Below are 12869 nucleotides of genomic sequence, written 5' to 3' on the forward strand. Positions count from 1 at the left end.
TTATTCATATTATTTGGAAGCATCACGTGACATCACAAGACGTGTAATTGTAGGATGTAAACCTGTTTTTCATTCAAGCCTCGCTTACTGATCATCATGAAGCTCTTCCAATGTACCATTGTATGTATATAAAAACAAACTTTTCAAGAAAATACCTGGGACTATTTGTTTTAATTTATTTTGTCATATTTTTGTAAGATCTGAAAAATAAAATAGTTAAAACTATCTCAAATGTTTGTTGCAAGAAAAACAACTTTTAAAAAAAAACTTTCACAAAGACAAAAGCCAATGACAAAAAGTATCCGTCCAGTTTTATTTCAGCAAAGCTAGACAAAAAAGAGGACTGATCTCACAGAAAGGAGATGAGGGCGGGGGCGGCGTAGAACAGTCTTAGCAGAAACATAACATGATCCTCTGGCCGAAACGGAAAGGATTATTTACAGTTTTTGAATTCTATCATATATATATATATAAAATAAAGAAAATAAACAATACGGGCTGCACTTGGCTGCATGCTAAACCCATGATCCCCCTTTTTAACCTGCATGGAACTACTCAGGTCACCAGAATGTGATGGCAGCAACAGACCACGAGGACCGGTCGTAAGGCCTTGAACAATAGAAAGAATAAAGCCACTAACCTAAACCTCTTACAGTAGGGAAGAGATTCATATGGCCCCATTCCTGGGAGGATCTCAAGTGAGAGGAAGGTGGGGTGTTAATCATTTGAAATGCAGTCTGCTGCCATTTGACACAGCAACTGATGCTGTGGTCAATGTTAGAATCGCCACATTTTAAGATATTCAACACTTAAGTGGATTGTGCACCTCCCCAATTAGGAACATTTCATGTGTTAGGTGAACTGGAACGAATCGGGCCATATGAATCCTCTTCTTGTTGAATGTTATCAACGTTGGTGCGGGAACGCCATAAAAACATCAATGGGCGAGGTCGAGATCACGCGTGCTCTGCACCATCTCTCAACTTTCTGACCTTGTCCCCAAACAATTACTGAACAAGGTGCAGAATTAAATAAATTATGTAACTGACATGTATGTACACACCTTAGGGACTTTTTCCTTTCGTTCTTAGTTTTATAATGCTGCATGGAGGAAATCCACCATTAGGGGTAGTTGCAAGGTGTGTGCGCGCAGATATGTACAGCCAAAGATGACGTCGCTATTATGGCGCATGAGAGTGGTGCTTCCACTGTGTGCTGGTCTTCACAGTGCATTCTTGGTTCCGTGTGTGGGGGAACGTGGCCATCGTTACAGAGCGGGCAGTGGAACTGAGAGGGGCGGGCACTTGGGCAGGCAGGAAGCGCGTTGCCTTACAGATAAACCTCAATAATAAACATGATAAAATGCCAGAAGTAAAACTTAACGACTTGATTTGTTAAGTCAAATACGGCAAATTTAAATCCTAACCAATCATTGAACTGGCATACACGATACAATTCTCACACACAGCGCATGCACACACACACACACACACAAAACACAGTCTAACAACAAACAACACACACATGCCCACCGCTCCATAAGGGCTTGTTGCAGTTCTCAAACAGTGGTTGAAAAATGGGTCTAAATTCAAATTCTTCACAGTAAAGCTGTCTTAAAGAATTGTTTAGCCAACACTCCAAGTTATGAGAGGAACTGCACCTTACCACAGAATGGCCACAAGTCTTTAACGAGGACGGAACACCCTTTCTGTTTATATTTGTTAAGATGGCCTTTGCCCTCCATACACGTACACGCACGCACAGACATACACACACACACAGACACACACACACACACACACTTATGAGTCTTCATTCATTTCTTGGCTGTCTGTCCTGGCAATCTTTCTTGGAGGTGCGGGACTGTCACCTTCCCCTTGTTCCTGTTCCCTTTTCTTTGCCGCATTCTGTACAGAAACAAGATGGGAGTGTCAATCGAGCTCGAGGAAGTGCGAATGCCATGCGACTGCACATGCTCACCTCTTTGTCCCACTGGTGATGGAGGTAGCGCAGAAGGATGTTGGTTTTCTCTGTGACAATAACTGGCACAAACACAACAAGCTTTATAGGCCATAAAACTGTCACGCACGCACACACACACGACACTGCGTAGTTCCCACTCCCAATTGCAGATTTCCAGAGGACAACTGGTTTCATGTAGGGATCTGCCGATCAATCGGTCACAGATTTGTATCAGACGATTTTTTTTTCTCTTTAAGTACCTGATCGCCACTGCCGATTTCAATACTGATCACAAACATCGATCCTCTCTGGCTAATATGGTATTTATTTTTAGTCCCCTGGTTGACAAGCCAGCAGCTAATTATGTGTCTCCATACACAGTGTGGAGATGCTTCCCTAAACTAATAATTATCACCTCCAATACAGCACATAAACTGCATTTCTTAATAGCTGAAGTATTATTATCAAGTATCTGTTACCACTGAAAGACTAGGCTAAACATGTTGCACACCGAGAGCAAGCCAGCTTGCTAGAAACAACAGAAGAAATAAATGCTTCGTAAAGTTTAAGAAGTGTAGATGGAACTGCGTTACAGCAGAAAGTAAGCAGTTATTACCAGGAAATTATCAAGCAGATAAGAGTTAGAAAAGATAATATAATAACTGTTGGTGTGTCAGCACACCACAGGTGAGGGGAGGGCAGATCGATCCATATATTGCTGGTGTCGACTGGGGCTGGGCGATATGGACAAAAAAGTATATCTTATATATTTTTACTTAAAGGCCTACTGAAACCCACTACTACCGACCATGCAGTCTGATAGTTTATATATCAATGATGAAATCTTAACATTGCAACACATGCCAATATAGATGACTAAAGTGCAATTTTAAATTTCGCGCAAAATATCCTGCTGAAAACGTCTTTGTATGATGACGCCTGCGCGTAACGTCACGGATTGTAGAGGACATTTTGGGACAGCATTGTGGCCAGCTATTAAGTCGTCTGTTTTCATCGCAAAATTCCACAGTATTCTGGACATCTGTGTTGGTGAATCTTTAGCGATTTGTTCAATGAACAATGGAGACAGCAAAGAAGAAAGCTGTAGGTTGGAAGCGGTGTATTTCGGCCGGCTGCAGCAACACAAACACGTAGCGGCTACGTTGTAGCCGGTGCTTCATTGTTTACATTCCCGAAAGATGAGTCAAGCTTTACCATTGGCCTGTGGAGAACTGGGACAACAGAGACTCTTACCAGGAGGACTTTGAGTTGGATACGCAGACGCGGTACCGTGAGTACGCAACCAGAATGTTGCCATAAGCATTTTGTTTAATTTGTATGTCAGTGTTTCCCACACATTCATTTATTTGTGGCGGCCCGCCACGAAAGAATTACGTCCGCCACAAATAAAATAAATAAAAATTAAAAAATTAAAAATTAAAAAAAAAAAATTAAAAAAATTTTTTTTGTCCTTTCCAGCTTCTCAGGCAAATCATATAGTTGATGTAGATGCCCATATCTGCTGTTCAGATTTACTTTACAAAAGAGAAGTGTAGGATACTTCTCTTGTTGCCTTATTTGTATTTCCATCCATCCATTTTCTACCGCTTGTCCCTTTTGGGGCCGCGGGGGGCGCTGGAGCCTATCTCAGCATTTGAGTTTATTAAATGTATTTATATTAGAAACACAACATGTGTATATAACAAAGGGTGCAAAGTCTGCAGGCAGTAGGAAACACATGGTTAAGTGTAGGGAGTAAAACTGATGGCAGTCTAAAGTTCAAGATTTTTGGAGCTCTTTGTTCAGTGCCTCTGCCTCTGTTTCACTTTATGTTGCTGGTAAATAATATAGTTGTAGTAGTAGGCTAAACTTAAATTATTTAGTATGCACTAATTAAAGGGGCAGAGCTTTGAGACATTTTAGCTTTTATATTTTATAAGATATATTTTTTGTAAGAACCACAATTAATAAATATATTTCAGTGAATAACTTATTGTTCAAATCTGTATATAAATATGTACATAAAGTGTTGTAATTATATTGTAAAATGGATGGATGGATGGATGGATGGATGGATGGACGTTTAAAACAAAACTGTTATTATTAATTAGTAAGTATACATTTTTTGAGCCTTTTTAGAGAAAATCAAATCATTGTAGTAAATTATGCAAATTACTCGATGATGTCATGGTGACCACGCCCATAGCCACGCCCCCACCGCCACAGGTATCTTGGCAGTTTATGGGAAACACTGTATGTGTAACGCAGTACGCAGCTGCTGCTTCCAAACATTTGATCGCTTGCCCGTACGTGCGTGCCTCTATGTGCATGTCACGTACGTAACTTTGGGGACTTTGGGGAAATATATGTGCTGTATGAACTTTGCGGAGGTGAACGGTACTTTGGGCTGTGGGGTTGAGTGTGTTGTGCAGGTGTTTGATTTGTATTGGCGGGTTATATGGACGGGAGGGGGGAGGTGTTTGTTATGCAGGATTAATTTGTGGCATATTAAATATAAACCTGTTGTGTTGTGGCTAATAGAGTATATATATGTCTTGTGTTTATTTACTGTTTTAGTCATTCCCAGTTGAATATCAGGTCCCACCCGCCTCTCACAGCATCTTCCCTATCTGAATCGCTTCCACTGCCCTCTAGTCCTTCACTCTCACTTTCCTCATCCACAAATCTTTCATCCTCGCTCAAATTAATGGGGAAATCGTCGCTTTCTCGGTCCGAATTGCTCTCGCTGCTGGTGGCCATGATTGTAAACAATGTGCAGATGTGAGGCGCTCCACAACCTGTGACGTCACGCGCATATCGTCTGCTACTTCCGGTACAGGCAAGGCTTTTTTATCAGCGACCAAAAGTTGCGAACTTTATCGTCGATGTTCTCTACTAAATCCTTTCAGCAAAAATATGGCAATATCGCGAAATGATCAAGTATGACACATAGAATGGACCTGCTATCCCCGTTTAAATAAGAAAATCGCATTTCAGTAGGCCTTTAAACTCGATATTCGATATATATCTCGATATATTTTCCGGTGAAAGTATACATACAAAGATATTCATTTTTGAGCGAGATTCACTGAAATTTAACTGAATGACAACTGTACTGTAAACAGTCAGTGGCACTTTCATTAACCCCGTTAGTCGAGCCGGGTATTATCAGCACAGAAAAAAAAACTGTTTAAGTAGTACAGAATTACATAAGAACAATAAAATAGAAAAAATATTCTGTGACACTGTAGTATGGGGAACACATATTCACCATTAATTAGTTACTTATTAACATGCAAGTTAGTAACATATTGGCTCTTAATTAGTCATTATTAAGTACTTATTAATTCCTTATTCTGCATGGCCTTATTATACAACCAGTAAGCCATTAACTAAGAGTCTTCCCTCAATAACCTCAGAATTATTAGTAACCCTAACCCTTATATGTTCCCCTAGTGTCCAAATAACACTAAATTAAGTTGTTGTTACTTTAATAAACAACTAATTAATGGTGAATATGTTCCCCATACTAAAGTGTTACCAAATATTTTTTCTACGTAAAATAAATAACAGCTGTGCAAATAATACATTTTTGGCAGCATTTCTCCTGCCAAATATGCCCAGCTTGGCAACTGGAGAACAGTTTGGATATGGGCTTACATGGTAAACAACTCAAATGAATGTTTTATCCAGACGCATACATTTGTCCAAATGTGGCCAAGTAGACGCATTGGGGGTTTCCTGGACGTCGTCTACATCGCTCAAACAAAAATCTAAAGAAGCGAATCCCTCTGCCATCTTCCACTAGTTTTTTAATATATAAATCACTCTTCTCTCCTACAACTCTCTCGTCGTCATTTGGGATGTCTGTTGTGATTTCCCTTCCTGGTTCAATGACCCGCCCAATCTTGCCTCTGATTGGCCTAACCTCAACCAATCGTGACTCATCATGGTAAACAACCAACCAATCATGGATGTTCTTATACGTGCAAGCACTCTTGAAAGGAGGAAGGGGAGGGGTTTAGTAGGTTTAGTAGCCCATGAGAGGGAGTGGGGAGCGGGGGAGAACAAGGAACACAACAAATAAGCGACGCTTGGTCAGTTTAACCTGAAATAAATTATATCGATATTACGATATTTTCTTAATTCATATCTTGTTTAAAAATATATCAATATATCTTACAAACTCGATATATCGCCCAGCCTTAGTGTCGACACCAAGGGTAGTATGCATGCACACACACATGGGCAATACTGAGTACTTTTTCACAATACCAAAATATTGTGACAGTCCATGGCAATTTACATTTCGTCATGACACATCAAGATGATGAAACTTAAGAGGTATTTCTGACTTGGTCAGAGCCTGGAAATTGCATTTAAAAATTCTTGACTTTTCCAGGTTTTTCACAACCATATAAACCCTGTACATATTAATGCAAAAACCCGTTTAATACGTGCAACTTTGGTACTCACTCTGTTCAGAAGGGTATTCGCGTGTCGGAAGATAGACAGAGGGCCTCCGATTCTGCAAGACAGAAAAGTTGATAAAACATAGCATTTTGAGTACAGGAATGGCAGTTCATACTGAGTAGATTGATTAGAGGGGGAAAAAAAAAATACTCACAGATGCTTTACAAACAGAGTCTGCGTGAAACCTGCTAAAGTTGCTTTTATTGTAGACGGGAAGCCCTTTTAAGAAATCTGCCTGTGACAAGAGAGAAGTATTATTAGTCTTTTCAATCATTTTGAAGTGCTTATTGATGCAATATTGCGCTGCCTTTCTGTAACCCTACATTTAAACTAGGGCTTCACAATTAATCGACATCTAATCAACATCAAGGTTTTGCCAATCAGAATTGTCAAGCCTCACGTTTCTTTGTCTCTGGCTTCAAACAATCATAAAGACGACTCACTCTGTGCATCGCTCTTAGCACCTGAGCGTGTTAAACAGTAGAATTACGTGAATGCAGTGAGCCCTCTTTTCAGTCATTCACAATCTTTGCCTCGGTGGGTGGATAGCAAGGCGCCAGCTTTACGCACAAAGGAAGCACCAACAGACTCCCTATTCGCGACTCGCTAGTGACAAGTGCCGCAAAGTAACATAATTTAGGAGGAAAAAAATATGATTACAAAGCCAAATGTCCCGTTGTGGTAAAATTTGAGCTTCAAATCAGATGGGAAGTATGCCCATCAACACAAACGAGCGAGAATAAACAACACAAAAATGCACTATAAAATGTTCAATATTTAAGTTATATTTTTGCTTACAGAAATTACTTTTTATTTTTTGTTAACACCCCCCACTACCCCGACAGGGACAAGTGGTAGAAAATGGATGGACATTTTTTTCTTCTTCAGGATAGGAAATATATTTACCTTCTAATTACAGTACAATGGTAAACATTTCGACATTAATGAGAAATCAAAGTTAGTATCCTTTGAAATGGTTACTCTTATTATTATATATTATGATTACATTACATTATGATCACTGTATAGTTTATGTTAGTTAGTTTATTATTTATTCGGTCAGTGGTCAACAAAATAAACAGCTTTACATTCATAAAATGACAATTTTACAGACCGAAAGGGTTTAGGCTGAAGTTGAGCACTTATTTCGCCTAACACTATAAACAATCTCAAATACAAGATAAGCTTCATAGAAATATGAAATTTCCTTTACACCACATATTATAAATACACCTTGTACACAACATAAACACTGTTCAAATATATACACAGTAAAGACAAACAGTTGTGAAAAATCCCTGTACACGTGTTGGTTAAACATTTGTACCAATAATATACTACGGTACATACAAACACTTATACTTCCATTATTACTATCAATTATTTATTCAGTTTAAGAGCAGTTGGTAGACAAAAGCTCTGCGTGCGAAATTCAGTGCCCCTCCCGAAAATCTCCCGGGGCGACCATATTCCCAAATTTCTCCCGATTTCCACCCGGACAACAATATTGGGAGCGTGCCTTAAAGGCACTGCCTTTAGCGTCCTCTACAACCTGTCGTCACGTCCACTTTTCCTCCATACAAACAGCGTGCCAGCCCAGTCACATAATATATGCGGCTTCTATACACACACACACACACACACACACACACACACACACACACACACACACACACACACACACACACACACACACACACACACACACACACACACACACACACACACACACACACACACACACACACACACACACACACACACACAAGTGAATGCAAGGCATACTTGATCAACAGCCATACAGGTCACACTGAGGGTAGCCGTATAAACAACTTCAACACTGTTACAAATATGCGCCACACTGTGAACCCACACCAAACAAGAATGACAAACACATTTCGGGAGAACATCCGCACCGTAACACAACAGAACAAATACCCAGAACCCCTTGCAGCACTAACTCTTCCGGGACGCTACAATATACACCCCCCGCTACCACCAACCCCCATCACCCGAATTCGGAAGTCTCAAGGTTGGCAAGTATGGACATGACAATCAACAATGTCCACACAAAGAAGGATAGCAACAACTTAAATATTCTTGATTGCTAAAACAAAGCAGGTGTGGAAATAGCACTCAAGAAGAAATTAAACAGGCTACCAAAAGACAAGAACTAAAACCACTACACACAGGAAAACACAAATAACTCTAAATAACTCACGGCGTGACGTGACAGGTCGTGACAGTACACCTACTTTGAGACGAGAGTTATTGTGAAGCATGGTTGGTTATGGATAAATTCATATCCAACACTTGCGAGAACAACTTTTTACTGTCAATATCGGCTGCTGAGTTTCATTTTCATTACTTCCTTGACGTACAATCATTGGTACTTTAATCTTTTAATCTTTAAATGACCACCATTACCACAACACCAGAGGGAGTTCCACTAACCACTTTAAACCCAGATTCCGATCTAACAAAGGTCTTAACTCATTCTCTTTCTATGCCACATCAATATGGAATGCACTCCCAACAGGTGTAAAAGAAAGGGCATCTCTATCCTCCTTCAAAACCGCACTAAAAGAACACCTCCAGGCAACTTCAACCCTAAACTAACACCCTCCCTTCCACATCATACCTCTTCGGATTGTAAATAATCAAATGTAAATAATCAAATGTAGACACTTTTTCTTATACTTTCTGATCTCACTCTCTATGTCCACTACTTGCTGTACATATCCTACCAAGTCAGTCCTACACTGTTTCAATGTCCATTTCTCTGATGATGCAATTGTTGATGACTGAAATGTTGATATCAACCAAACCTAACCCCCACCCCTCCACATCCCAGATTGTAAATAATTCAATGTATATACTCTGATAATTATCTTGTGTGATGACTGTATTATGATGATAGTATATATTTGTACCATGAATCGGTTTAAGTGGACCCCGACTTAAACAAGTTGAAAAACTTATTCGGGTGTTACCATTTAGTGGTCAATTGTACGGAATATGTACTTCACTGTGCAATCTGCTAATAAAAGTTTCAATCAATCAAAACCGTCAATATCGGCTGCTGAGTTTCATTTTTTAATGTTTTCGGCTGCTGGTGTGCCTCTGCATTTTTTCAATTAAAAAAATGTGCCTTGGCTCAGAAAAGGTTGAAAAACACTGGTCTAAAAGCAGCATTGATTGATTGATTGAAACTTGTATTAGTAGATTGCACAGTACGGTACATATTCCGTACAATTGACCACTAAATGGTAACACCTGAATAAGTTTTTCAACTTGTTTAAGTCAGAATCAGAACAGATTTATTGCCATTGTTTGAGAATGGGTTCACAAACTAGGAATTTTTCTTGGTGCAATTGTGCAACATAAAACACATATAACACAGATTTTGTAATAACAAGAGCTGTAACCGAGCTATCAGATCTTGTTATAGACTTAGAAGGAATTCAAAGGAGCTACTGTTAGGAGTAATTGTTCATGTGCCTGATGGCAGAGGGGAAAAAACTGTTCAAGTCGGGGTCCACGTTAATCAATTCATGGCATGTCTTCCGTCACACCATATTTTCGTTGATTAATGCAATTTTAAGAGAATGTTGTCTGTCTATCTGTGTTGGCCCTGCGATGAGAGGGCGACTTGTCCAGGGTGTACCCCGCCTTCCGCCCGAATGCAGCTGAGATAGGCTCCAGCACCACCCGCGACCCCGAAAGGGACAAGCGGTAGAAAATGGATGGATGGAAATATACAAATCGCAAATCGAATCACAATTTTGGGGGGGAAATATCAAAATTAGGTTTTTCCTCAAAATCGTGCAGCTCTACTTTCAACAAAATGTTACGGCTTTGTGCAACAGCGAAAGTAAGTCCTGGGCGGTCCACATCGACGACAACAGTGCAAACTCAAACCTTGCTTGCACGGTAACAACTTCAATAACAACAAGTAATTTTAGGAGAAGAAGAAGTACACATGTTGACTAAGCCGCCAAGTGCAAGATGATGACATCAGTGATGAGACTAATGACGTGAAAGGAGTAGTGCAGCAATTAGCCGACTAGCGGCTAATGGTTTGCTAAGGTGCTATGTTCCTCCAAGCCAGACTAAATAGTGCAGCACAACATGGGTGTGTAGGAAGGATACCTTCTCCATGACAGCGGTAGGAAAATCCAACGCCGGTCGATGAGTTTGTGGGCAGAAAGCGCAGTAAACGTCGTGCGAGCAGACAAATGTTTAGGAGAATGTTAGCGATAGCCCTGCTAGCTTACAGAATTCAGCTAGTTTACCGACGCAGCTCGTCTATTTTGGGTGGCACTTGCCACACAAAAACAATGCTGGCACTCAAATTGTTGTTGTCATTCTATAGTCAAATTTGAAGTAGAAGATACAAAAAAGATACAAGCTGTCACTAGTTGCCATTAAGTAAATTAGCAGAGCTGGTTATTGTGGACTTCTGCAGCTAGCATGATGGAATCGATACTTTCTTTTAGACCACGCCCAGAAACAGCAGTGTGCATATACATGTTGCACCATAACTACAGCGCCCCCTGTCGTGTGGGCGCCCAACACCAAATATAATGTGTGTATTAGCAAACCAAAACACATCGTAGACTTAGACTTTAGACTTTCTTTTTATTGTCATTCAAAAGTGAACTTTACAGCACAGATAAGAACGAAATTTCGTTACATAAGCTCATGGTAGTGCAGGATTAAAAAAAAGCAATAAGGTGCATATATAAATAAATAAATATATAAATAATGTATAAATATATGTATACAATAAATAAATATATATAAATAAATAAATAGATTACTGTACAGATAAATATATTGCACTTTTTCACATGCGTCCACGTTTATGGATGTCTTTTTTATTCCAGCGACGGCGTGGCGAAGTTGGTAGAGTGGCTGTGCCAGCAATCGGAGTGTTGCTGGTTACTGGGGTTCAATCCCCACCTTCTACCTTCAGTCATGTCCGTTGTGTCCTTGGGCAAGACCCTTCACCCTTGCTCCTGATGGCTGCTGGTTAGCGCCTTGCATGGCAGCTCCCGCCATCAGTGTGTGAATGTGTGTGTGAATGGCTGAATGTGGAAATACTGTCAAAGCGCTTTGAGTACCTTGAAGGTAGAAAAGCGCTATACAAGTATAACCCATTTATCACGGCTGACCGTGGTAAATACATTTCTGCAAAGTAAAAAATATTAATTTACATTACATATTTTCATAGGTTGCGAACAGCACGGCGGAACAGGGGCTAGGGCGTGTCCCTCACAATACGAAGGTCCTGGGTTCGATCCTGGGCTCGGGATCTTTCTGTGTGGAATATGCATGTTTTCCCCGTGACTGCATGGGTTCCCTCCGGGTACTCCGGCTTCCTCCCACCTCCAAAGACATGCACCTGGGGATAGGTTGATTGGCAACACTAAATTGGCCCTAGTGTGTGAATGTGAGTGTGAATGTTGTCTGTCTATCTGTGTTGGCCCTCTGATGAGGTGGCGACTTGTCCAGGGTGTACCCCGCCTTCTGCCCGATTGCAGCTGAGATAGGCTCCAGCAACCCCCGCGACCCCGAATGGGAAAAGCGGTAGAAAATGGATGGATTGTCATACAGTAGGTAGAGCGTGAACTGTTTATGAACTTATAAATAATTTTTTTTTACCATTATGAAAAACCCTCTATATGTGAAATAACACCCTTTAGTCTCCCTTACACTCTAATGCTGCTGAGGCTGAGCCAATCAGTGATCAGTGAGTGGCCAAAACTAATGTAGTATTGATATTTTTTGTTTATTTAGCCATTTTATGTGTGAAAATGCTTAATTTGGACCTAAAGTATGCTTAAAAACAAACAAGAAACATCAGCGATAGACTGAAGCTGCAAACTTCGGCTGTAGTGAGGGACAAACATAAATCTTTGTTTTACACATTCGTCCATATCTTTACTTTTGTCTGTACAGTAAACACAAATCCATCTAATTGTATATCTATTGGTTTTATTCTGTTCTGAAATCATATTATTTACTTGACATTATGGATGTTCCGATCAGGGTTTTATGCTGCTGATTCTGATATCGAGCATCCATGAGTGAAATGTGGCGATACCGATACAGATACCGATCACAAGTATTACCTGTACATGTTATTGGCAGACTATTAACACAATCCTTAAACTAGTTCCTTGTTTCTTTTTATTACATAGCCTAGTATTGTTTGATCAAAACAAAGTCAATAGTACACAAAACTAAACTGAAGAAAAAAGTACTAGCTACTACTCCCTTAAATCCTTTGTTTTTCACCCTCAAAGTCCTTCTGTGTGCAGGGAATTATTCCCTGATTTTGACCTAATCACTCTAGAACAGTGGTTCTCAGACTTTTTTCCATCAAGCACCACCTCAGAAAAAAATGTCTCTCCAAGTACCACCATAAT

The 12869-nt window shown here is 40.1% G+C and overlaps 2 protein-coding genes across 2 annotated transcripts in view; one reads left to right on the forward strand and one right to left on the reverse strand.

Moving 5' to 3' along the window:
• Positions 1-285: 285 nt before the first annotated feature.
• dda1 (DET1 and DDB1 associated 1) lies at positions 286-10955 on the reverse strand. Its single transcript, XM_062028415.1, has 5 exons — positions 10588-10955; positions 6590-6670; positions 6439-6490; positions 1981-2042; positions 286-1907 (listed from the first exon to the last, which is right to left on the reverse strand). The coding sequence occupies exons 1-5, from the start codon at positions 10594-10596 to the stop codon at positions 1803-1805; spliced, it is 309 nt and encodes a 102-aa protein (XP_061884399.1). The 5' UTR covers positions 10597-10955; the 3' UTR covers positions 286-1802.
• abhd8b (abhydrolase domain containing 8b) overlaps positions 10327-12869 on the forward strand; it is a 44666-nt gene continuing 42123 nt past the window's right edge. The window contains exon 1 of the mRNA XM_062028411.1: positions 10327-10390. The gene's annotated coding sequence lies outside the window, so the exon portion shown is untranslated. The remainder of the gene's footprint in view (positions 10391-12869) is intronic.

The sequence above is a fragment of the Entelurus aequoreus genome, linkage group LG19 (genome assembly GCF_033978785.1).
Source record: "Entelurus aequoreus isolate RoL-2023_Sb linkage group LG19, RoL_Eaeq_v1.1, whole genome shotgun sequence".
Classification (NCBI taxonomy): domain Eukaryota; kingdom Metazoa; phylum Chordata; class Actinopteri; order Syngnathiformes; family Syngnathidae; genus Entelurus; species Entelurus aequoreus.